The sequence below is a fragment of the Propithecus coquereli genome, unplaced genomic scaffold, assembly GCF_000956105.1.
Source record: "Propithecus coquereli isolate 6110/MARCELLA unplaced genomic scaffold, Pcoq_1.0 Scaffold208, whole genome shotgun sequence".
NCBI lineage: Eukaryota > Metazoa > Chordata > Mammalia > Primates > Indriidae > Propithecus > Propithecus coquereli.
The window spans coordinates 2,976,696-3,004,498 of record NW_012145856.1 but is presented as its reverse complement, the minus strand read 5'-3'; the positions used below and the strand labels follow the sequence as shown (position 1 = coordinate 3,004,498).

Here is a 27,803-nt window from a genome sequence, read left to right as displayed (position 1 = left end):
GCTCCCTTTCCTCCTTTCCCAGTGTATAACAGTATTTCAAATAGCGTCTTTCAATGACCTCCAAATAGTGCCTGGATCAGAATGATATATTGTAGTTTTCCCAGAGTAATTCTAATCACTATTGTCCAAACTGGATGAATTGCATTCAATACACTCAAAATTCCTGTTGCTTCCTTCCAGTATGAATTAACTTTACAGTGAATAATTATCTGGTACAAGGTAAAAGCCTTTAATAAAATATTCTGGTGTGATCTGTTTTTGAGATTACTCCGATAGGTTTTGGTATACGACTCTAGGTGACCAGGGGCCCTGTACCCTTACATGTCACCTCCTATCTGTTAGATAAAACAGAAATATAAGGTAATTTGGAGTATATTAGGGACATAAAGAATCTAGAAAACCACACCTTAGAGACATCATCAAAATGAAGAATGCAAAAGAAAGCGATTTTGCTGGGGTTTGGCTTTTTATTCCTGAACTTTGTGCATAAAACAATTCCTTTGAGCCATGCAGAGCTGGGTCTAAAAAGCATCATTTATTCTTTAATATTTATTGAGCACCAAATAGATGTAGGACATGACTTGGGGAGATACACGGAGACATAAAATGCGAGCTCTGCCCTTCAGAAAAGTACAGTCTATTTGGGAAGCACAAGGCAGATACAGGAAAGATAAATGGCAGGACCCAGGCAAATGCCAGGAGAAGCACAGACAATTCGGGTCATAGGAGGTCAAATGTCAAACACAGTCCCTAAGAGCTTTGGGGCAGGTGGGGAACTGGAGAATATCGGTGGAAAAGGAAGGAGAAGCATCTAGGGTGAAGTATAGGACAGATTTAGACTTACAAGAAGATGGATCTCAAGCAGGCGATATGAGAGTGAAGGAGGGAACATTCATGGTTTATCTCAGAGTTCGGCCAACTGCAGCACCAGTCATGGATGATGTTTGAGAATGACTCTCCCATGGGTGCCTTCTCAGGTTCAGCACCTCCTCACCCCATCACTAGAAACCTGTCACCTGCAGGTGCCTTGCTGAAGGGGCCACACTCTCCTCTGAAGCACTGTTTAACTTTCCCCAGCTGTTAGGAACCACCAAAGCACCAACCGGATCACATTGCAGAGGCTACCCCTACCTGCACTGTCAAAATTAAAGTTCTCATGTATTTAAACATCATTAATTCAGCTGCTGAGAAGATGCCTTCCTTTCTGTATCGGAATACTAATGAGCTAAAAAGTTATTAAAAGATAGAACTCCTTTATTTGAATAAAAGCCATGAGTACGGACCTTCACATTGTCAGATCAATTTTCCCTTGGGTTACAGCATATTTAACGAGGCTTTTGATCATGAGCAATTTCAAACCTCAGTTCCAGATTGGACAGAGCTGACATCAGAGACGTCCAGCCCCAAAGAGCTTTGGTGGAATTCTTGATAAAGTGAAACTGATATGGATCTGCAGTTCCTTTTCCAGCAGCCTTTCCTAAAGCTGTTACAACCCGCTTGAATCATGCATCTCAATTGTCTGTGGTCAGCTCATTAGTGGGAAGAGTGGAACTCTGAGCTACTTGTGCCACAGGCAAGGTCCTGACTCCTGCCTGGCCCCACCAGCTTTACTCTACCTCATGGCCACAGACCACTCTGACTGTGACCCCCTCTCAGGGTAAACCTATCCCACTTCTGGAATATGCAGAATTCAAAGGCAGTAGGTCACAAGCATAATTCACACTGTTTGAATAACTGTTTTCTGATATCCCTGAAAATGCTGCCTACTCTAAGCACCTCCCCTTCACCTCTGCCCCACTTCATGATGACTCGTTCATATCCCCTCCTCACACCCCTCATCAGGTGGGGCCCAGGTCTGGGAGCCAGGAGAGATGACTCCAATTCAAATTTCAGTTTTGCTACCAACTCAGTTATGATTTTAGGCTTTATCTCCATAAATCTTAGCTCTCTCACCTGAAAAAATGAAGCTAGGTCAGTCTTTTCAGATCTTCTCTGTTATAGCCCCTCTGAGTCATTCAGGAAACAAGGGACAAAGACAAACCATCTAGAAACAACACAGTAAGAACTGTGTCCTTGGCCAGTGCTACCTGCCTGTGAGCCTCAGGGACCTGCCTGCCATGCTCTGGTCAAAATGTTCCCTACCAGGTGACCTTGGAACAATCACTTTGAAAAGCCAGCCAGACAGCAGCCTGGAAACAAGAACCTTACAACTGCACGGAGGCCACCAGGACCCTGGGAAACTACAGGGAGTGAGTCCTAAACTCTCCAGGGACCCAGCATTGACCCCACCTCCTGACTGTGCCCCTTGTGGGTCTCAGGCCCTTCAGGTCCTCCTGGGCTGCGGGGTGTTCATCTGCAGCTGCAACTCTCACCCGCTGAACAGTCCTAAGGCTACCTTCACCTGTCTCCTGACACACTCAAGAAGCCTCATACCACGGTACACTTCCCTGCAAATGCCCTTTTATCTTCCAACACCTGAGAGCACAGTAAATATTAACGCTGTTCTTTTCTGAAGAATACCCCTTAGGATAGGATATAATGCAAAATTTGACCAAGGACTTCCCTGGGGGCATCAGGTATTGGCCCAAGTGTGTCCTGTGCTGACTCCCACAATACCTAATATCTAGTTCCTCCCCAACGTCCTCGCAAAAGGGACTTGCTGCTGCAATGGCCAGGCTACTGTACAAGTGTAAGAGTCTGGTGGGTGAAATTATGATTCTCCAATTGGCCCTCTGGATCCATTTTCCACCCTTCTGTCCAGCCGTGTGCCCCAGGACATTGCTCTGTGCATGGCATTATCGGTGCCTGCCCACTCTCTACCTTCCAGGTGGGTTCAGCTGGGTCTTCATTTGGGCGTGGTTGTATTCCTTTATGCAAGGCTACAGCTCCTGCCAGGAGTCTCTCACAGGCTTCAGGAAGAGCTCTCACCCCTTGTCATTCAGGTCTAACGGTGGAAATGACTTCTCACTGCTGCTAATCCCAGGGTGCTTCACTTTAGGGAGTGCCACCTCTTAGACACCCACCAGGAACAATCCAGGTTGATGAAAACCAAAGGGTCACCCAAGCCAAGGTCCATCGAGGAGACCCAACATTCAAAAACATGAGAGAATAGATCCTAAGGCCCAGTCCAGGAGTCAGACCAGGAATCAAGATAGGAGAGGCAAAACCAGAAGGTCAATATTAGAATACATATGCTTCTGGGAAGAGCTTTTAAGTCAAGGGTTCTAACCTTGGTGCCCAGGGTGTGAAGGATATGTATTTCTGGGCAGAGTTCATAGCACTCATGGGATTTGAAAAGGGATATGGGGCCAAAAATGGCAACCATTTCTGGTTAACCCTATAGCCTGTTTACCTCTCAGCATTCTCTTTTCTTGAAACAAAAAGATTCCCACTCTTTTCTGTTATCTCAGTACTGATATCAACGTACCAGGAGGGTGGAATAGCCCAACTCCATGGGATAGAAGGTCCTGTGCCCTGCCCCCCTAACCTTGCCATATTCTCCTCTTCCATTGGTCTTTCCCTGAGTTGTATTCTTTATCTAAAACCCTAATCCACAGTGCTTTCAGAGAGTTCTGTGAATCGTTCTAGCAAATTATTGAATCTGTGGGGGCTTATGGGAAGCACTAAATTTGTAGCCAAGGAAGACAGAAGTGGGGGTGGCACCGGCACAGCTAGGACTTTTGGCTGGCATCTGAAGTGGGGGCAGTCTTGTGGGACTGAGCCCCTTAACCCAGAGGTCTGTGTTAACTCTGGGTGGTCAGTGTCAGAATTGAATTAAACTGCAGAACGCCCAGCTGGTGTCGGAGAATTGGTGTCATTAACAGAATGTAGCACGGGACTGGATCAGCCAGATTAGAAGTTGGGAGTCTGGGGAAGCAGGATAAAAAGACAGTCCCATTTTGTATTGACACCAGGATTTCTCCCAGGGGACGCCTGTGACTTTGATTATTTACAGAGTGTTAATGTGTTTGATTTTGAAGACCAGGACCTCCTAAAGAGCTGGGATGTGCTAGGGGACACAGTAAGTGCTAAAGGCTCTGCGGAAGGAATAAAAGTGATTTTCCTAGCTGGCAGCAGCTGGTGCTGGAGCAGCGGAGAGATGCAGAACTAACTGCAGCAGAGGAGTGTGGGGTGGGGAAGGGAAAATGGCATCTCAGCCCGAGATGGGAGAAGGCTTAGAAACTGAAGAAGAAAAGTCCCCTGGTGAGGATTTCTCTGTGGCCTTGGTATGGCTTAAGACAAAGTGTGACTGATACTTACTCCTGGCTTGAGTGCACCCTGCTGCTTCACTAGGCAAGGGTCTACCACAACCAAGCTTCCAGAATGGGTTGTGGAGAATTCAAGGAGAGGCAGCTATGTTCTGTGCCCAGGGTGTGTGGACCCTGGGAGATGGGAAATGTGCGAGATGTTCAAAACAGTAAAACAGCTGCAATGTGACAAAGGCCAGAAGTGACCAAGAGAGCTTTAGAACATAGAAATCTGTCAAATCTTGGCCTTGAACTTCACCCGTGGTGTGTACATATCCCAAAGTCATTGCTTGTGTGACTTTCGCAGGACAGGTGAATAACTTGACAAATCCGAGTTCATCTAAGAATGGTGTGCCCTGCCCTGTTTACTGCCACGTGTTCTGGGGCAGGAGAAGTGGTGCTGGATGAGCCGTTTTTTTTTTTTTGTTAGATGCTGTGGTGGAGTTTCAGCTTCTGGTAACGATGGAACAGCTTGATCAGATTCACTTTCCTGCAGATAACAATTACTAAATCTGGACAAAATATTTATAAGAAAACAATTATCTCAAAGCACTGGAGAGTGACCACAATCAGGCAGATAATGAAGATTACCCGTGAAAGAGGAGCTACAAGGGGTGAGATTTCTGAGTCTGTAGCTTTTCACTTATGGGCCCTCCCCAATATGCAGTAAGTAGTAAAACTTAGCCAAAATATAGTACAAGGTCAAACAGGAAATCTGAAAGGCCCTTTATCTATCAAAGAAATTGAATTTATAATCAAAAGCTGTCACAAAGCAAATTTCAAGCTCAGATGGTTTTACCAGTGAATTCTATTAAATCTAAGGAAGAAACAACATCGACCTCATACTAACTCTTTCACGAAGCAGAGGAAAAAGGAACACTTCCCAAATTATTGTATAAAGCCAATATTACCCTGATACGAAACCTGGCAAAGACAATATAAGAAAATAAATTAAGACCAATATCCTTCATGATCACATTCATAAAAATTCTTAACAAAGTATTAGCAAATTGATCCAGCAACATATGACAAGGCTAAGATCATGACCAAGAGGCAATTGTTATACAAACAGGAATGTAAGTTAACGTTAAAAAATTAAACATTTAAATTGGCCATATTAACAAAATAAAGTAAAAAATATAGTCATCTCAATAGATTCAGAAAAATCACTGGACAAAATTTGTCACCTATTCAGGATTTAAAAAATAAACAAACAAAAACATTCAGCTAACTTGGAATAGAGGGGAATTCAAGCCATATGGTAATGAACATCTATGAACATCCTTAAGCTATTTTATTTTTTTATTTCAGCATATTATGGGGGTACAAATGTTTAGGTTCCGTAGTCCCTTTGCCCCACCCGAGTCAGAGCTTCAAGCATGTCCTTCCCCGAGATGGTGCGCACCACATCCATTAGGTGTGAATATACCCTTCCCCTCCTCCCCGCTCCCACCTGCCCAACTCCCGATGAATATTACTAATACATGTGCACTTAACTGTTGATCAATTAATACCAATTTGATAGTGAGTACATGTGGCACTCGTTTTTCCATTCTTGTGATACTTCACTTAGTAGAATGGACTCCAGCTCTATCCAGGATAATACAAGAGGTGCTAGATCACCATTGTTTTTGGTGGCTGAGTAGAACTCCATGGTATGCATATGCCACATTTTATTAATCCACTCATGTATTGATGGGCACTTGGGTTGTTTCCACATCTTTGCAATTGTGAATTGTGTGGCTATAAACATTCTAGTGCAGATGTCTTAGCATCATCCAGCAATCTTCAAAACAGGCGTGAAGACTGGAAAAGAAGTAAAACTTACCTTATTCATAGATGACATACATTTTGATATTAAAAAAATCCTGAACAATCTATGTTTTAAAGCTGCTAGATTTAATAAATGCATTAGCAGTTTTAGAATACACAATGTACAAAAAATCAATTTATATTTGTATATTTTTGCAACAAAAAAGTGGAACCTGGAAAACTCTCAACTCTTCCTAAAATAATCTATAGAATTCAACTCAATCACAACCATAATCCTACAGAAACTGACAAGCTTATGCTAAAATTTATATGAAATTACAAAAGGCCTAATAGAATATGTTCCAGAAATAGACCCATACTATATGGGCAATTGATCTTTCCACATAAATGAAAACAATTTAATAGGCAAAGAAAGGATTTTTCAGCAAATATTGCTAGACCCACTTGAATATCCATAAGGAAAAAAACTCAGTCTTGATTTCTACTTTGTATCATAAACAAAAAATTAATTCAAAGTTGTCATAATGTATATGGTCTTAAAAAATAAATAATATATGTTTTAGAAGAAAACAGAGTATCATGAATTTGGGGTAGAAAAACGTTTCTTAGGATGAGAAAGGAATAAACAAAAAATAAAAAAATGGCTAAGTTACTTTTTATCAAAATTTTATCCAAAGACACCAATAAGAAAATGAGTGGGCAAGCCATAGAGTATAAGAAAATTTCTTAAAATATGTATCTGAGAAATATAGAATATACATTTCTGTGAGTTCTATTCTAACATATATCCAGAATATGTAAAGAATTGTTAGAATTCAGTAATAAAGAGACAAAGAAATAAAAATGGACTTGAAAAGACACTTCACAAAAGAAGCAATGCCAAAGGCCAAAAAGCACATTAAAAAGTGCTCAGGATCATTATTCTTCAGGGAAATACTAATTAAAACACAATGAGATACCATTCACACCCCCACTAGAATGGCTCAAATTAAGAAGACCAAAAATACCAAATGTTGGTCAAAGTGGGGAAAACCAGACTCTCATGTTTTCCTGGGATAGAACGTGAAAAGGTACAACCACTTTGGAAAAAAGGTAGTTAAATATAGACATGCTATTATATCCAGCAATTCCACTCTTAAGTATCTCTACAAGAAAAAAATTTATGTTCACAAAAAAACTTGCACACAAGGGTTATAGCAGCTTTGTTTACCAACAGCCAAAAGCTGGAAACAACACAAATAGCCAAATGGAGAAGGGATAAACATAATAATGTGATATAATGGAATAGTACCAGTTTAGGCAACAGGAGCAGAGGTGTGAGGAGAGGTTGTCTTAGGATGGATGCTCAGGTAATAGGGCAGGGTGCTGAGACAGGCCCAGAGCAGCCTGCGATCAGGGTAGACCCTGGAAAGGATGTCTTCTCTTAGGGTAGGGCAATGAACTGAATGCTTGTGTTCCCCCCAAAATCCGTATGTTGAAACCCTAAACACAATGATGGTATTTTGAGGTAGGGCCTTTAGGAGTTAATTGTCATGAGGGTGGGCCACTCCTAAATAGGATTAGTGACCTTATTAAGAGACCAGAGAGCTAGCTAGCTCTCTTTCCACCAGGTGAAGAATAAGATAGCTGTCTGTAAACCTGGGAGCAGGCCCTAACCAAGAACCCGACCCTGTGGCAGCACCCTGACCTTGGACTCCCCAGCCTCCACAACTGCGAGAAATAAACATTTGTTGTTTAAGCCATTTTGTTTATGGTTTTTTTATAGCAGCTTGAACAAAAATAGGTCACCTGCCCCTCATATGAATTGTGTCCCTGTCACAATGCTCCGGTGAGTTAGACCAAAGGACGTTTGCCCTGCAGGGAGCCTGAGTAGGAAGCGCCTTCCCCCCGGCCAGTAGTGTCAGCATGGGCTGCCCTAAGCATGGCGGGGGGGGCATGTTCGAGAGTCATGAAGCAACCAAGCCCCAGCTGAGCGCACCCTATGATGAGCACCCTCACACACCCCACATCATATACTCCACCCAGGTACCCGTTTTCAAGATGAGAAATATGCAGGAACTACAGTCTACTCGACCCCAGAGTAGACCATGTGTCCCTCAGCCTGGGCACAATCCCTTGGGCTGTGAATCTATCTCCTAACACCTGCTTTTTGTGTCCTCAGCAGCAGTCTGGGCATGGTCACGTGAGCTCCCAGAACACCTGTTTCCTCAGGCCCCTCAAAACCTCCTCTAACCCCGCCCGGTGCACCCAGTATTCCTTCACCTCCTCAAGATGAGCTCTTCCCCCTCCTGCCTTTGCACAGGCTGTCCCCTTTGCCTGGGCGCCCAGCCTCCATTTTGTGTAGCTGGTACCTTCTCAGTCCGCAGGTCCCCACTCATGTCCCCTTTCCAGGAAGGACTGCCCAGTCAGCCTTCCTTCAGGGGCTTCTTCCTAATATTATTTTTTGAAGCTCTCATGTTTCCTTCAGGGTGGTTACACAATTTGAGAATATTTTGTCTCTCCCTCTCCAGAATGTAAGTTTCTGATGACAGAAACCCTCCTCTTTTTCAGTGACAATTACCCACTAGAATTACTTCTTGTTAACAAGCTCCCTTTTAAACACAAAGTAGGATGGCTAGTAGCTCTTCTGCTTTCTTGCAGTGAATATCTTAAACTTCAAGCAAAGAATGTAGGCTCTGGATGGGAAAGGGGAGAGCTCTCTACGGAACCACAGAAAAGCACAGCATTAGTGAAAACTGTCCATTTCTCAATTAGGCAGAAACTGAAACACAGATGAGCTTCTGCCTGTAATCCTGATGATGATGATGATGATGATGATGATGCTGCTGCTGCTGCTGGTGGTGGTGGTGATGGTAGTGGTGATGGTAGTGATGATACAGGCCCTGATCACAATTAAATTGCCTTATTACGTATATTCCGGGGCTTTATACATTTATCTCTAGCCTTCCAAACTCCCCTGCAAGATGGAAATTATTATATTGGAAACTATAACTCAAAAGAGAACTGAGGTCATTCTATGTCTAAGATAATTAGACAAATGCCATGCTGCAGTTATTATAGCTTCATTCTCTCAGAAGTTTTGGTTAAGAATGTTCTTTACAGAGCCCATTAAAACGTACACACACGCGCACGCGCGCGCGCACACACACACACACACACACACACCCCACCACCACCCCCATTTTGCCCACTAGCCCATTAAAACGTACACACACACACACACCCCACCACCACCCCCATTTCGCCCACTCTCCCCATCCCTCACATTGGAACAATAACAAGTCTTCAAAACCATATTCAAATCAAATAGTAGATTTATTGGCTGTCTCGGTTATACAATCAAATGAAAACATCTCAACGTAGGACATTCTCAACCTTGTTTTGGCTTCCCCTTGTCCTGAGAGACCAGCGTCAGGCACAGAGGCTGACAATCAGTGGACAACAGAAGCAATCTGCTGCTACATGTCTATAATGATTCATTCCACAATTTCAGGAAACTTTCTGTTTTTTTCTTTCACAGCATCTTCCTCTTTTCAAATTCCTTCAGAAACAGAAGAGAGGGAGAAAAGAGAGAGGGGAATAAAAAATAAAAATCCAAATTACGTTCATGGTCAAAACGGTTCTGCAACCTATTATCATTAGGATCCCTGAACGACCAAATTACAGAAGTAAAATATACCAGGATGAGGGTGCGTGAACACAAAATAACAGCTTTCAAATTCGTTCATATCAGCTTTAATTTCACAAAGCTAAATTCAGAGCTTGAACTTTATGTCTCCCAAACCCAGAAGCTGAGAGGGACGCTTTAAATAATACTTACTTTTTCATTTCGGTTTTATTATTAGGAGTTGACAAACTTCACTGTGCTTACCCAAACCTGTAATGCTATAGTATATACATGAACCACAACCAGCCCTTTTAATAAGGCAATGGAAACAGGTTTGCTTAGTTTCCAGAGAATAAAACTCAACACAGATTCAGATAGGATTTGAACAAAATGTCAAGAACCTTAGAAACATTTGAAATAAACAAATACCTTCAATGAAGTATTGTTTAAGGAAACAATACTGAAATCTTATTTTTCTAGATTGTAACAATTAGAATATAGGACAAAATGTATAGATGCCTACTGCCACTTACTGGAGTAAAATGGTAACACACATCTCCAATGTGAACCTAAGCATTTGCTTTTCTCCTTTTTCCCTACTTCCAAATAAAACTCTTCTTCACACACTAACCACCCAGATTTCTTCCAAACACAATGGCACATAGTATTATATTCCAAAAGACGGGATCATGCAAAGACTCAATGAAACAAGGAGTCCATTTCATTATCCCTAAGACAGGGGCAAAGAGACTGCACCAAACTAGAATTTTTAAATTCTCTGTGAATGCTGTTCCCTTCTAGGAAAACAATTGGTGCCTGCTTTCAGCATTCTTAAGAAGTAGCTTTTTTTGTTTGTTTGTTCGTTGCTTTTTTTGTCAAGGCTATAACCATCATAAAAATAAAGAGGAACTAAAAGACTTAAATGATCCCTCAAAGAGAGACAAGCTGAAAATCACTGCAAAGAGATTATGGAAGACATCAAATCTTTTAGAATATTTTAACTCACAATGGGCAATTTAAAAGGGGGGGAGGGAAGATTAAGAAGTCACTCCTTCAATCTGTAAATGACAATGGCTTCAAACATAGCCAGGGCCAAAAACTAAAGGCTGAATCTCCCACTCTCTTCTTTAGATCTCCCCTGACCCCAGCTTCTTCTTCATCCAGTTTTTATTTCTTGTTACTCAGCCTTCAACCCTTCTCCCTTGAAACAGAAATCTATGTGTGGTCAGGATGGCTATATCCCAAAGGCCCTCCATGGAAAAAACAGAATACAAAACACAAGGCAGTTCTCTGCACATCCTACCCCTATACCCCTAAAATGGGAATAATTACACTTATGATCTCCAAGAGGCTTTTTTGTACGTCATATCTTGCCACTTATAAAACAGTAAGTCCCAATGTTTAAAAAAGAAAGTTTTAAAACCAGAATGTTATTCCTGGTCATGCCCCAATTAGGGCTTTAGAACATTGAGAGTTGATAAAAACTGGTAAACTGCATATCAGAATGAAATAAAACAGATTAAGACCCAGAAGAAAAGGCCATGGCTTCCAGGCACCCAGTGTGGCCCTGCACTGAGAAGGCCTGTCACCTCAGAGCACTCAGGCCACTGTTGGAGCTCACCTTGTAGATGGTGGTGCCCAGCTGTGCAGGTGACATGCTGACCACAACTCCTGCACTCTGCAGCGCAGAGATCTTCTCTTTAGCGCCACCTTTTCCTCCAGCAATAATCGCCCCCGCATGACCCATTCTCCTGCCCGGAGGAGCAGTTAAACCAGCAATGAAGGACACTACAGGCTTGGCATTTGGACCCTGAGGAGAAAGTGACAGTTTAAACACCCTGATGAAGAAGTCAACCAAAACTGAACTTCAAATTCATAACGCTGCCAGTAAATGGTAAATGGCTTGGCAGGGAAAGCCCATCGTGCATCTTAAGAAAGCCAACACAAATATTAAACTATAACTGAAACTACTACATTCTCCATTGAGTTGATTCAACTTTCTACCCAAATTCAGGAAAACAATATTGAGCAAATGTTTACATATGTTGAATATTACACTTCCACTTCACTGGCACAAAATGTTTCAAATATATATGAGACTCATTTGAAAAATAAGAAAAGCACACCTGAAAATATATATGATTTGCAATAATAATTTAAGATACAAAAATGGGTTATTCTATCTCAACCTAATTTTGTGTCATAATTCATTATTAGTTCACCCTTAATAAAAAATATGAGGTGGGAAGGTATGCTAGAAAGGACCTAGAACTCAATTTCCTAGTGACTAAAACTACATGACCTCGGACAAGGAACATCACTTCTTCAGACCTCTGCTTCTTCATCTATGAAATGAAATGGCTAAACAAGATTGAAGGCCAAGAGCCCTCCCCACTCTGACATTCTATCATGTCTAAGAAGGAAGACTGGGATTAGTTTCATTCAACAAAAATCCATTCTAATGTGTAACCTCTATGTACATAAATATCACTGTACTAGATTCTGAGGTTAAAAAAAAACACATATAGGAAATACAAGAATTCCTGTGCTCTAGACTTGTAGTTGAAGAAATAATATAAAATATGTATATACATCAATCAGTTAAGAGATGCCATAAAGTAATATATGAATATACAGTTAAGTTTCATAATGAATGGTAATACCATGTTCATAATAGAAGACCAGAGGTAATAAGGAACTAGGCAAAACAGAGAGGTCTGTAGAAGGCAGAACTTGAGCACAAGTGGAATCTGGAATCTGAGGGCCTTCATTCAGGCACTATCACCTTCCCCAAGACCAGCAGTTCTCAAATCATTTGGTCTGGGGATCCTTTACACTTACAAACATTATTGAGGATCTCAAAGAGCTATTGTTATGTAGATTGTATCTAATGATATTTAGTATATTAGAAATTAAAACTGAGAAATTTTTAAGTATTTGTTAATTCATTTAAAAATAATCGTTTTTTAAAACTTTAAAAACCATTCTAGTTAGAAGAGTGGCATTATTTCACAACTTACTTTTTAACTCTTAAATGTTTAACTTAAAAGACAAATGGATTCTGATAACTGATTTTTCATTCAATCTGTTGCAGTATGTTATTTTTGCTGGAGTATAAGAAGAAAATCCAGTTTCACGTAGACATGTATTTGGAAAAGAAAGAATTACTTTAATTGACTACCTTACAGATAATTGTGGATAGTCTTCTTTGATACTATATGAACCTCTTCAAGTGGTAATTTCTTAAAGGTTAGATGCAACTTTGGGATCTGAAACCATAGCAGTGAACACTTTGTCCTTTGTTACTTTAAAACCCATTAGTCTGTCTTGTGCATTAAATGGATCTTTTACCCACAATGATTTTGTAACACGCGTTAGTCAGTTGGGAAATAGCGATTCATTGAGTTTTGCAGATTTTGCAAATACTGACACATTTCATCATTTAATATCAACAAATCAGTCAGTAGTCTCACCACCAAGCTCATTAGAAAAGCCTTTAAGTAGGGGGAAGCTGTCAAACTCACGATGACAGATATAAGTTTCCAAAATTTTAATATTCACTTGAAAGCTCAAAACTTTATCATTAGCAACAAACACTATCAGTTGTTTTCCTTGATATGTCAGGTTTGCTTTGTTCATTTTCGAGAAAAGGTCTTTCAAACACCCAAGTCCAAATAACCAGTTTGTCTGCTAGTCATTCTTTCAAGTAAAATTGATGTTCCATGAAAAAAGCAGCTAGTTCAGTTCACAACTCAATTGTGAAAGTGCTTTCACAATTTCATCGCAAAATACTGACTCGAGGATCAAGATTTAATAAAAATTAAGTTTTAATGCTTCATCAAGAACATTCTTAAGTGAAACTGACTTTTTTATTTTTATTGTGAGTAGTACATGGCAGTGAACGATTACTAGTGCAGTTCTACTGACTGCCCTGTTCATGCCCAGGTGCCAGCATGTAAGGTGCTACAAGGTCTGACATTGCTTACTCCAGCCTCGTCTCCCACCGTTCTTCCTTCCTCTTTATTTTCCAGTAACCCTACACTGCTCTACCTCTGCTCTGCTGAGAATGTTCACCACCCTCCTTGGATACCTGGCAAATTGCTGCTTAACTTTTCAGACCCGGCTCAAGCCTTCTCTTTCCCCATAAGCCTTTCCTAACTCCCTCCCACACTCTCCGCAATGGCCCTCATAGTTGATCATCTCTTCAATGACCGTGCTGTGCCTTTTACACGTTTCTACTGTTAAATTCAGTACACTGGCTGTAACCTATGTCTCATGTGTTCCCCCACTAAACTATGAATTCTGTGAACACAGGAATTACGTTCTCACTCATTTCTGTGTGCCCAGCACCTACTGTATAATACCTGTGGTATACAATCAAAAAGAAAAGATTCTGCAAATCATTTATTTATTCACTCGTGGGCTCTGCATAGAATATGAGAATCTAAATGTTTGAGTGGCATTAATTTCCACTTGATCTCTCCCCTTAATCTCCCAAAAGTGGGAATACTGTTACACTAGAAAGAAACAAGATTTTGAGGACAAGCCTAGAATGTCAAACAAAGTTACTCTGTCTCATTGACAAAAAACAGTCACTGGAGGTTTTTTAAGTGGAGAAAAATACGATTAAAAGATTATGGGAAGTATAGTCTGAAAACAGGACATAGAAATGATGAGGAGTGTGAAAGCCTATAAACAGAAAGGCCAGTCAGGATGATATCAGTAATGGTCTAAGCATATATGCCCAGGACTGATAATTCCTGGTCCTTAACTTCTGCAATCTGACTCCTGATCCCTCCGCAGTATAATGGAGAAGTGAGGCAGACCTGAGCATGAATCCCACCCCTTGGTCATGTGTTACCAGTGGAAAGTTATTAACCTTCTGTGCCAGTTCCCTCATTCAGAAAAGAGTGACAAGAACGTCTTATTCAAAAGGTCAAGCTAAAGATTAAACAACACAACTTTTGTAAAAAATTATTGTCACTGGAACAATAACAGCAGAGGTAGCAGTAAATGACATTTATTGTTTACTCTATGCCAGGTATTGTGCCTTCTGTAAAACATTTTAAAATTGAATTTAACATACTGTTATGTCACATTAACTTAAATCTATTTTTTAAAGAAAAGTCTGTTTTTACTTAAATTTCAAACTTTACAACTTTTCCGAATTCAAGAGAATCTTGAATTTTACTCCAATCTCCTTCTCCTACTACTACTACTACTTTATTCTTTCATTTATTTGACACATATTGGTGCCTACTGTGCCAGGGGACTAGGCTGGGCACCCAGGATACCATTTCCCTGCCATCCATAACACAGTCTAGAGTGAGAGTCAGATATGAATGAATCCGCTCACAGAACATGGCTCCTGCCATCCTAGACAGATCTGGGTAACTGAGTGGAAACGGGATGAGAGAATAAAAGGTAGTTCTCAGGTTTCTGCCATGGAAACTGCATGAAGTACAATGTTGTTTATATAAGATAATCATTTACACTTAAGAAATAGGCATAGAAAATAGATCCAGGAAGGGATAAAGAGGAAGAAAACCAAGAGGATGGATAGGATGAAGAATGAATCTAGGCCACTACTGACCTCTGCAGAAACAACGGCAAGAGAGGAAGAAGATTCAATGCCAGCAAACAGCTCAAGAGCTACATGCTGTACCCTGCATTGCTATATGTCACCAAGTCATTTAAACTTTACAATCCTTACAACAATTCTAGGAGGCAGGTACTACTATATCCCTACTTTGCCAATGAGGAAACTGAGGCAGCAAGAGGTTAAGAAACATTCCCAAGGTCACACAGCTTCTAAGTGGCAGACAGAAGCTAGATTGCTGAGGATTAGGGAGTGAATGAAAAGTAAGGAAAGAGATCCAGAGAGTGAGGGGAAAGTTGAGTCACATCTTATATAGGACCTAGGGCTTAAAATCACCACCAGAAGAAAATCAAATATACTCAAAATAGCCCTTAAAAATTCCTTAAAACACACATAAATATGCATTGTTTTGTGTACACTACCCTGTAAGTAACATTATTGGCTCCTTTAACTCTCCAGTATTCATTACTTTACAGTGACATTTAATTCACTCACTCCTCCTCAATTTTTTTTTAACAACCATAGAGAAAGAATCTCTATCCTGTTGCCTGGCCTCCTGAAGATGCCTTTTCACTTATTCGTCCGTGTCAGAGAAACTCTGGAGATCATTTGCATGTTTCTTCCCCACAGTTCTCAGACAAGACAGTGGCTGGAGCGCAGTCACTGAGTGGGACCGCTGGGCACCAAGCTGCTTCAGTGTCTCTCCTCCCACCACCCTTCTTCACCCCAATATAGGGCTTAATTCCCTTAAGCTAAATGAAATTATGATACAACTCCACATTACTTCTTTACATTTAATCCTAAGGAAGAGGCAACAAGGAAAGCCTCCTGAGGACGTAGACAGTAAACTTTTCTACTTGACCTCTGAAGAGATGTGCCATTCTACACTGAATCAAAGACTGAAGCTAGAGGGAGGCAAGATTCCGGAAGAGGAATAGGACCCTTAGAAGGTCAGCCTTGAAAAAGAGAAAGGACACTTACTCCCCCTGAGACCTAGGAAAAGAACACCAACCATGGATGAAAAGTCTGCAGGTCAAGTGGGGGCTTTGAGGCTGATGGAATGTTCTCCATTCAGTCAGAGACCAACTTACCTACCACAAAGTGTAGGGCTATGCCCGGGGAGAAGGGTTCAGACTAGCAAAGTAGAGAACAGACATTGTGGGAAGGGGGAGGAGAATCAACCCAGAAAGAGTACAGAATCTTCTGAGTGTCTGGTACAGATGGCCTAGGTTAGAAAGGCTTAATTTTATCCTTCATGTTTTCTTGAAAAATTAATCTTTGAAAACATAAAAATAACTTCTAAAGCCTCTGATAACATTTAAGAGCAAGGAGCTATATTTTTCCAAACCCAAACTTACTGAATTATGTTGCTTCAAAAATTCTGCAGCATTTTCTTCTGCATTACCACCAATTTCACCGATCAATATGATGCCTTCTGTGGCTGAATCTTTCAGAAAGATTTCAAGGCAGTCGATAAAATCTGTTCCATTAAAAGGATCACCTCCAATACCTGAAAATGTCAAAGAATATCAACACCAGCTGAAAATTTAAGGATGAACTATGGAATTCAGTTCAAGAAATGCTGTTTCAATTCTTTTCTTATTTTACCTACCCCTTCTCCCTAATATTTTTAAATGTATCATCACTCTTGCACTCTACATTATCTTGGGCCTAATATTGAATTTTGCACATAGAAAGGCTCAATTAACGTTTTCAAAATTGAATTTGTGGATATGGATCTTAAAAATACTCCAGGGCTATATTTTACAATGTATTTTATTATAAAAGAGATATTTCTGAAAGGTCTAAGGATTTGAAGGAATATTTATAAAAATGAGAAATTTGCCTGGCTTTTGGCAACAAATACTGAAATTATTTTAAAATGTAAAAACTTGCTGGAATTTTTTTTTTTTTTTAAGCGGGAGGCAGTATGTTGTGGCAAAAAGAGACTTTCTGGGGAACTTAACCTTCTTCAACCTCGATTTTCTCACCAATAAGGTATAATAGCACAACTTTCAGCTCAGAGGTGCCTTAAGAATGAGATAGAAAATGGCAAAGAATTCAGTAACTGTGACACACTGAACATAATTATAATGATAACATAAGTCCTAATATAATGAACCATTTCTTCACAGAATTCAAAATAAATGATATTTACAGGCACCAAGGCTCTCCAGGAACCACATGTTCCAAGATGTTTGTTCCTCAAATTGGAAATTAAATCTCGGACCATGAATTTTGAAAATACACAGAAGAACTTCACACTTAATCAAATTAAATTTGAGATCACAACATTTTTAATAAAATAGCATCAAAACCTCTTTTGAATAATAAAATCAATAATTATTACTATATTCATTCAACGAATACACTACACTCCAATAAAATAATTTTAGCAAAAATCCCTCACCAATGCACAAAGACTGTCCCAATCCAACTTGTGTTGTTTGGTGAACTGCTTCATAAGTCAGGGTACCAGATCTGGACACAATACCTTAGAGGAAAAGAATTCAAAATATTAGATTGTGTTACGAACTATAGACTATCATATGTTACAGACTATCATATGGTAAACTAAATTAGAAATAGTTTTAATAACATGGATATATATAAAATTCATTTGTTATTTGCCATCCAAATCAACAATATCTTCAAATGATGAAATAAGAAAAAAAAGCTTAAATCAAAGCAAATAAGAGTGAATGCAGTCACTCCCTTTAATAACATTCAATTACCAGATATGCAATTTTATTAGGTGTCATTAACACAAATTGGAAAGCCACTGTACTATTATACTGCTATCATATTACATTATGCCCCATTCAGAAATATTCAGGGGACTGAAAAATCCTTCCCTTCCCTAAACTTCTAACTCAAGGATCTGAATGAAGTCAACAAAGCTACTGAGACTATTAGCAATGACATCAAAATAGGAATAATTAGTATAAATAACCATCTTTCCCTCTTCACTCACCCCCCTCAAAAATCTTAGAGTGTCACATATTTTCTTTTAGGTAAATATTTAAGGGGGAAAAAAAGACCTTTTTCACAGGAATTACAAGCAGTCTCCCAGAGGACTATCTCATCAATTATTATGGGCACTTTCAGGGCCAAGATCTAAAGGACTTCCCTGAATTTCTCTTAATTTTTAATTTTTTTAGGTTTATGGGCACCTTAGAAAGCTGAACAGTGATTAGAGAGGCAACTCAGCACAGAGCACTCCTTCTTCCATGCTCGCCTCAAGACTATCGCAGTAACTACTCAAAGCAGACCAAAGGGTATAAGTAAAATCCAAATATGTACAAGAGCATTGGTGACTATGTGGATCAGGCCCCACTGGAACTCAGATAGCCTAGAAAGCTCCCTGTAACCTCCCTCATACATGAACTTACCAAGTCCACACTGGCAGCAGAGCTGACAGCTCTAAAAGACACTAGTAATAAAGAAAAATCACACCCTTTAACCCAATTCTGTAAACTACACAACTGACATTCTCCCACTATGACGATTATTCTTATTTAGTAGATTATTTTTATTTAGTAGTCGTGGCTTATCGATTAAAAACACTATAACCATCTATTATTGTGGGGAAACAATATAGCTTAATGAAAGTTAGGTATAAAGAGTCTAAAAACAGGCATAATGTGACTAACTTTGAAATGTTAATTTTCTTGAGGCTATTTTCTTGAGGAACTAACCAAGTAACAGTACATTCTGGGAAAATGTATTTTCCCAAAACATTTTGAAAAGTTTATGATATCCAAGAAACCAAAGTAATTCTTGGACAGGATATAAAAACACTAACAATAAAAATATTGACAGCACATATATCTGACAAAGGACTTCTACCCAGAATATTTATAGAACACCTATAATCAATAATAAAAAGACATACAATCCAACAAAAAATAATGGGCAAAAATTTTGAACAGATATTTCACAAAAGACCTACCTATAAGCACATGAAAAGGTACTCTATCAGGAACACTCAAAGGTAAACCGCAGTGAGACACCATTTCACTCCCAGTAGAATGGCTAAATTAAAAAATACTGACAATACTAAATGTTTGTGAAGAAGTGGAGCAACTGGAACTCTCCTATCTTGATGGTGAGAATATAAAACGATAGTCACTTCAAAGAACTATTTAGCGATTTCTTAAAAAATTGAACATACTCAATTCTATGGCTTAGCAATTCCATTCCTCTGTATTTGACTAAGAGAAATGAAAGCATGTCCACAAAAAAAAAAAAAAAAACGATGCACAAATGTTCACATAATCTTTGTTCATAAGGCTCAAATCTGGAAACAACCCAAATATTCATTAATGGGAGAACGGATAAACAAACTGTGGTATAATCATACAATAGAATACTATGTAACAGTAATATTACTTAGCAATGACATGAAATTAACTACTAATGCATAGGAACACAGGGAAGAATCCACGGAGCGCTGAGCAGGAAAAAAATCTTTAAAAAAAACACCCCAAATCTTCATTGATTCTGTAGAATCATAATTGTTTCTCAAATAAACTCATTATATTCAGGATACAGAATCAATCTACTACAAAACTTCCTTGGTAAATTCTACTAAAGTTAAATTAATTAAAATAAACTTGATCTGCAGAGTCAAAATTCTCTTTGTGAGTTTTGAGAGTTTAGAGCAAAGAATTTTTATAAGAAAGTGACATACTCACCAATTCTTCCTTTCTTGTGAATATGGCCAGGCATGATGCCAATTTTGCATTCTCCAGGCTGAAAGAAAGTAAATCATAGTTTCAGAAAAGTAAAAACAAAAAAAAATGTCACACAAACATACTTGGACTGATTCAAAGATTCAAAGCTATTTAGCCTTGAAAGAGGCTAAATCTGGGCTTCTTTTTATTTTTTGCACTCACATTGATGATTCCAGGGCAGTTTGGCCCAATTAGTCTTGTGGTTCCCTGGCGCAGAAGTCTGTGCTTGACGCGTACCATATCCTGCTGTGGGATACCTTCAGTAATACACACAACCAAGGGTATTTCTGCCTCAACAGCTTCATTAATGGCAGCAGCAGCAAAAGGTGGAGGAACATAAATGACAGAAGCTGTTGCTCCTGTCTGTTCTTTGGCCTAAAACATTAACCATGAAGCACGTTATTATTGATTAAGTCATAAACATTGTGAAATAAATTCAATATCATGATTTTAATAATGTCTTAGGGTTAGAAAAGGACACCATCAGGAGATACAGGATGTCTTCATTCTTCCCATTCTCAAGTTCACTACACTGTCAGAAAAGAGCAGAATCAAGCACAGCCTCTGCCCCTTCTGAATGTCACTGTCAATTGAAAGGTTGTGACATCTCACTCCCTCAGGTTATGACATGTCAGCAAATCTGAACGCACTGCCTGATTTGTGTATGTGTTCCCTTCTTTCCTGTGACATGCTCAATTTTGTTCTATACCAGCCTCATGCTGACCAAGATACCATACCACCTATTCAATACCAAAGACCCTGCATTTCCTTAGGAAAACAAGGACTAAGTAAGCCTCCAAGTGTTTAGAACTCAGCTCTCAAACCTCTGTTTAAAAATATATCATATACTTGGTAAATATTATCAACAGATAGGAAAAATGAAGTTTTTCACCTGACAATTTTTACTCCAAACACACATTTATTAGAAAGAAACATATCAAACTAAAACATGTATGCATAAACAGCTATAAAATAAGAATGCGGGTTAAATAAGCATTGGGTTCTCTCTATTGCTATCACCTTTCATGATGTAAGACACTTGGAGAATAACAATGTGACCACTGTTCTCTCTGTGGACATTAGCTTGTATTTGGTCTTTGCATGCTCTCTACAGATATTAATATCAACATGGATGTATCCTTCTTCAAACCTCTATGTATCATCATTTCTCTTCTACTGTAATGGAGGCTCCTTGAAGACAGAGACCATCAATGATCTCTGACTCTCCAAGAGCAGCACCTAGTCTGTAATAGGCCCTATAAAAGGGCTCTATGTGGTTCTCGGTTAAGGCTTCACCACAATCTTGAATGCTGAGTTCCCTGTTTTACGAATCAAGATGCCGAAGCCAAGAGATATGAAATAATTGCACAAGGTCACGTAGCTAGGAAGTGGCAGAGCCAAGATTGAAACTTAAGTATATTTGATTCCAAAGTGTCCATTCTTTTCAGTTACAGTAGATTGCCTCCCTATAAATGTTAAAAATGTAACTTAATCAAGATACAAACCAAAACCTTTTAGAAGGCTGTGCCAAGGATTTTACAATGGATACAACAAATACTAAGCTACAGAACATACAAGTATAACTAGAAGACTAGGCAGAAGTAAAAAACAGTGTCTTTGAGAATCACCCCTGAATGACTCCTCACATCCCCAAAGACTGAGGAGCTTTCTCTACTGTATCCCTAATAAAAGAGTGACAGTGAAAAAGTCAAATGATGCTAATAGATCATCTATAAATGAGGCTGAGGGTTAAAAATATTTTTTTTAAAAAACTCTATTTAAGATGATGATTGGGGGAGAGGGAAGAAAAGAAATAAAAACTAAGTTGGAACCAAAAGAAGTCAAATGATAGGCACATAGGTATTTTATTGAAAAGATATCCTATAGTTCTCTACCTTTTAAGGCTACAAATACTTCCATAAGCTAGACTGTGATAGTAAGAACTGTGCTGGGAAGTCATACCGGATGAAAGGTACCAATCCTACTCATTCAGAAAGCTCTTTGTAAGAGCTGAATGGGTGAGAAATAAACAGTATCTATCAAAGAACTTACAGAATATTCCAAATACCACATCTATTCTTGTCACTATGAATAATAAATGAATGGCTTAGCAACACAAACTTTCTTTAAAAGAAAGCAAAAAAAGGCCCATGACAAAAGAAAAGTCTATCTACTTAGAGCAATTCTGAAAAAACATCTCTCTGTATTTTGAGGTCATAAGGTTAGCCATAATAGAATTTATAATTTGTAACATTTTTTTTACTTTCTAAAAATACAGCACACTTAAACCACAAATATACATATATAGTACATCCTATTATAAAGTTTAAAGTAAAATGAAAAATCTAAATTTGAAGGATATTTGTTTTTTCCTGCATTTTAGGATTAAGAGTACAAATTAACCTCAACTTCATTACTATTCGGAAAAGACATTAAGTTCATAAATTTGTATTTAAAAAAATGCAATACTTTAAAACATACCTGAAAAGTATGCAGAAGAGGGGAGAGGTACACTTAGGGTTAATTAATACAACACTAAGTACTAAATTTATTTACTAGATTTTTTTTTATTAAATACCCAAGGACTTAACACTAGTTTCTTTTAAAATACTATTATTTTTATATATATTCACATAAGAGTAGAAAGAGAATAAAAGAATGCATAGTGAGCTTAAATTATCTCTCTACAGAGGCAAAATCTCAGGTATGGAAAACACTATGAAATTTAACTTCACTTACCTTTGTTATCACCTGAATTTTTACAGTAAGTACATACTAGTTTTGTAACAAAGAATTAAAGTTTAGTTTAAAAATCATTTAAAAAGTATTATTAAGAAATCAGCAATTTGGGGAAGAGACTAGGACCCTGTGATGTGTCAATCTGATTCTACAATTCAGTTTGTTTGCATAGGTCCGCACTCTTTATTTACTCTGAGCCATCCTAAGTCTGCCACTTATCAGCTGGGAGACCATGGGCAAGACCCGTAACCTCTTTGCACTAGTAACATTCTTGTCTTTAAAATGAGGATGACGACAGCACCTCCATCAGAGGGTTATGGTGAGGGCTGAATAGGGCAATGTGTAGGAAGCACCTAGGACAGTGCCTGCTGCACAGTCCATACTCAGTAAGAGTTAGGAAGTGGTTGCTGACATTTGTATCACTAACACATTGGAAGGAATGGACAATAAGCCAAACAGAAGCTTGGCCACAGAACTTCTTCCCTTAATAGTTAGTGCTGCATGTCTACAAGCAAAAATGACATGCTGATTTTTACTGTGATCGAAAGTTCTCTAGGTTACCAAATTTTCAAATAATAAGTGACTCTCCCAAAAAGGACACAATTAAGATCTCTGCCCAAAGAAAGCTCACTTTCCTCTGCTTTTCTTTTTTGGACGAACTCAGGTGCCATGAATTACCTCCTTCACAGTATTAAAGACCGGTAAGCCCAGATGCGTCTGGCCACCTTTCCCTGGAGTGGTTCCTCCAACAAGTTTGGTGCCATAGTCCAATGCCTGCTGGCTATGAAAGGTGCCCTGAGGGGAAAAAGCATAAGACTCTTGAGAAAAGGCAGACTGGGAAGCAAAAGGAGAAGCAAAGGCAATCTTAGCAATTTAAGAAAAGAAAAACAGATAGGTTTTACTTCCAAACAACAACATATATCCAACATTCTTGTCAACCTAATAAACACAGCTTTGAACCTGGAAGCAAAACAGGCCTTTGCAAAGCCAAAATAGTTATAAAAAAGGGTTCCTGTCTTCAACCTTGGCTGATGATCAAAAACACTTAGAAGAATATCTAAGTTTACTTAGAAGAATATCTCCTTTTCATTGTTTCTCAGCAATTTGTGTCCTCACACTCATCTTTACATAGTTTAAAATCCACGGTAGATCATTATACTCACACAACAACCTTGGTTCTCTCTCACTTCAGCTTACACATCTGGCAAAACTACAACCTGGGTTAAATCCAATTTTCCACTCATTCTAAGACAGCACACGTACAACCAAACAGTGGCTAGAAAAAAAACCAAAACCATAAGGCTATGCTAACTGGTCTCACTTTAAATTAATGATCACTGACCTTATGTGAGCCTTTAATATTACCCAGTCAACATCATGTATTTCCTTATCCATTCACTTTCCCTCCTCAGCCTCGGCATTATTGACATTTTGGACACGATTCTTTCTTATGGGTGGTCATCTGGTGCTTTGTAGGATATTTAGTAGCAGCCCTGGCCTCTACCCATTAGATGCCAGTACCACACCCTCCCCCCTACCCCATCCAGATGTGACAACAAACAATGGCTCCAGAAATTGAAAAATTCTTTTTCACTAGGCTTCTGGGGCTTCACTTCCCCTGGTTTTCTTCTTCTTTCTCTGTCTCCTTAGACTTCTTTTCCATTTACATTCATGCCCTTGGTGATGGCATCCCTTATCATGGCTGTAAGTATCACCCACATGGTGACCCCTCCCATACACATACAGACATACACACCACACATATCTGAGATCTTTGCCTTGAAATCCATACTCACATTGTCAACTGCCTACCTGACATTTCCACTTGGAGAACTAGTAAACATCTCAAACTCAACATGCCCATAACTGAGTTTCTGATCACTCCCCTCCAGTCTATCCCATCTCAGTTAATGACAACTCCACTCCTTACAGATGTTCAGACCAAAAATACTGAAGTCATTCTTGATTCTTCTCTTTCTTTTATCTCTCACATTAGATCCATTAGTAAATCTTAGTGCTCTACCTTCAAAACACATTTGATAACTTTTCCCCCTTCTACTGCTACCACCTTGGTCTAAGTCTCCTCAACTCTTGAAGGATTATTGCCTTTATTCCCTTTCAATCAAATCTCCACAGCAGCCAGAGTAATCCTGTTAAAACATAAGGAAGATCATGTCACTCTGCTCAAACACTCTGATTATTTTAGATTTCAATCATAGCAAAAGCCTAACTCCTTACACTGTCCTATAGATCAATACACAACCTGCCTCTCCACCTCAGAACCCCATATCTGCTTGCTCATTTCACTCCAGCCATGCTGGCCTTGCAGCTTCCACACACAGCAGGCACATGCCTGCCTCATGGCCCCACTATGCCCTCTGTGGAATACACTTCTCTTAGATATCCATTTGGTTCACTCCCACATCTCCTTTGGATCCTGACTCAGAGGTCAGACACCCTGACCACCTGATATAAAATCCCCACCCCCATTCTTAACTACCATGACTCCACCCACATATACACACTCCTCCTTTCCTTGGTTTATTTTTTCCATAGCAATTATATTAATACTTTCTAACATATCATCTATCCATTGATTTTGATGTATTTCTCTACCACCCACCGCTAAAATGTAAATTCCATGAAGACAGTGATTTCTGTTTACTTTGTTCATTGCAATATGGCACATAATCAACACATTACATATAGTAGGCACTCAATAAATAGTTGTTGAAAAATGAATGGATCTATGTGGCCATTCAATGACCTAAATATGCTGACCCAACTATTCACATTCTATTAAAGGCATAAAAATTGGGGCCTTAAAAAGGATGTCAGAAATTTTCTGATTCAAATTCCTTTTCAAAATAAGAAACTTGGTACTAAGCCTGTTAACTGAGTTGTCTAAAGTCAGGCACAGAGTTTTATAAAGAACCACAGGCCAAGGCTCTCTCTCTCAAAACAGTATTATTCAAAGTGTGGTCTGCAGACTCTTACTGGTCTGCAATGAAATAAAAGCAAAAAGAAAAAGAAAATGGCAAAAAAAGAAAAAGAAGGAAGGAAGTAAAAGGAAGGAAGGAGGTAGGGAGGAAAGAAAAATCTAATAAACAAAATGAAAAGTGAAAATGTTTGCAAAAATAGCAGTATGTCATTGCTGCAACTTCTACTATATTTTATAAAAGTATCGGTCCACATTAGTTTGGTCTTTCACTCCAGATGGTCTTAGACTACACTGCCAGGTTAATTCAAATGGACCAAATTTTAGTTCTAATAGAGTGCTAAACAGGAATAATATTTCCATTCAAAATAAGCTTACTTTCCTTAGTTTTCCCATCATCACCAGCCAGTACAGTTAGGAATAGGAATAATTTTAGCAGCTCATAAAAGTCACTAAAAGAAATTAGATAGCACCCACTAGAAATCTGCATTGCTGAAATCTACTTACAATACAAATACTTTTCATTCATATGTGGAACAACATGTGCACTGAAAAAACGAACTGAGACAAAATGCAGAATTCCTGCGAACATAAGCTCTAAATTTCACACCTCATCATTACCTCTATAATAACTGAATCTGAATCAACAAATCTGAGGCAATTACTTTAAAAATAAAAGCAAAACCATGGAAAGTGAATGGGAAACAAGGTAATTGCTGGTAAATGAAGGACACTGAAACCAACCTTGGATTTAAATATTTACGCAAACCATCCCCTAATTTAGGAAGCAGAGATAGTTCTAGATAGTGCTTACACGCGGACGATGGTTCTTACAGAAAAGCTTAGAGAGATTAAAATGACATAAGATCATATAAAGTTTAGCAAACAGAAAAACAAAATCATACATAATAAGCTTATGTGGGGAATTTGAGTTAATTAAGCATTTGATTATATGCTAATAATATTAATATATAACCAAAACAAACTGAATATTAATTCAGGTGCGGTGGTGTGTGCCTGTAATCCCAGCTACTCAGGAGGCTGAGGCGGGAGGACTGCTTGAGCCCAGGAGTTCAAGACCAGCCTGAGCAACACAGCAAGACTTTGTTTCCATAAAAAGAAACACACACACACACATACATATATACACACACACACACACATACATATATATAAAAATAAATACACACCCACACACACACACACACATACACACATATATAAATTGGGAAGGGGAAGACTGAATGCACTTCAAATCTTGGATGAGCATCTACTTTCCTTAGAATGGCATATATGGGACTCATAAAACATCTTGCAATAAGTAAGCCAATTTTGCCTATGAACAAAATTTCAGGGTTTTGTGTGTGTTTCTTTTCTGGTTGGTGGTGGATTCTTTTTTTTCTAATAGCCTACCATTGACTGGAATTTTTTTTTTTTTTTAAGAGAGTAGAAGAAGAAAAAGATAAAAGGTCCACTGCAACTCACATTTGTGTGCCCAGTTATTTCAACAAAAAGTCAAAAACAGTCAAAAGCAAAAGAATATTTTACATGAAACAATCTGTTAACCAAATTTATTTTTTTTAAATAGAACTGTATAGTTTTAAAACAATTCCTAACATTTCTAAAACAAAAGTTAGAGAAATGTAGATATTTAGTTATCATCCTCTAGATCAAGTCTTGGTAAACTATAGCCTATGGGATTTGGTTTTGTAAATTAAGTTTTATTGGAACAGGCATGTCTATTCATTGACATATTTTCTATGGCTGCTTTTGCTGTTACAATGCTGTTGAGTAGTTGTAACAGAGACTGTATTGACACACTAAGCTTAAAATTTTCACAATCTGGCCTTTTACAGAGTAAGTTTGTTGACCTCTGCTCTAGATAACCAAAATACTGCAGAATTGACAAGAAAATTCTTTTAATTACAGAAAAATCATTAACTTGAAATTAGCAAAAAAAAAAAAATTAACTGCTTTTGTCTTGCCATAGCTCCTTTAATAATGAAGAAAGGAATATTTTGGGTAAAGATATGTGATTATGTTCTAACTGATTTGGTAGTATTCCCTCATTTAAAAAATTCTGTGCATCTACTATGAGGGAAATATAAATTTGTTCAAATATTTTAAAGGGCAATTTAGTAGAAGCTTTTAAATTTTAAATACA

General features: G+C 38.6%; 1 protein-coding gene across 1 annotated transcript in view; it reads right to left on the bottom strand.

The window, feature by feature from the left end:
* Positions 1-9,319: 9,319 nt before the first annotated feature.
* SUCLG1 (succinate-CoA ligase, alpha subunit) overlaps positions 9,320-27,803 on the bottom strand; it is a 27,444-nt gene continuing 8,960 nt past the window's right edge. The window contains exons 3-9 of the mRNA XM_012644249.1: positions 23,380-23,496; positions 20,125-20,337; positions 19,924-19,981; positions 17,637-17,720; positions 16,585-16,736; positions 11,249-11,437; positions 9,320-9,561 (exon numbers count right to left, since the gene is read on the bottom strand). Of these exons, the coding sequence (XP_012499703.1) occupies positions 9,535-9,561; positions 11,249-11,437; positions 16,585-16,736; positions 17,637-17,720; positions 19,924-19,981; positions 20,125-20,337; positions 23,380-23,496 (840 nt within the window). The 3' untranslated portion in view covers positions 9,320-9,534. The remainder of the gene's footprint in view (positions 9,562-11,248; positions 11,438-16,584; positions 16,737-17,636; positions 17,721-19,923; positions 19,982-20,124; positions 20,338-23,379; positions 23,497-27,803) is intronic.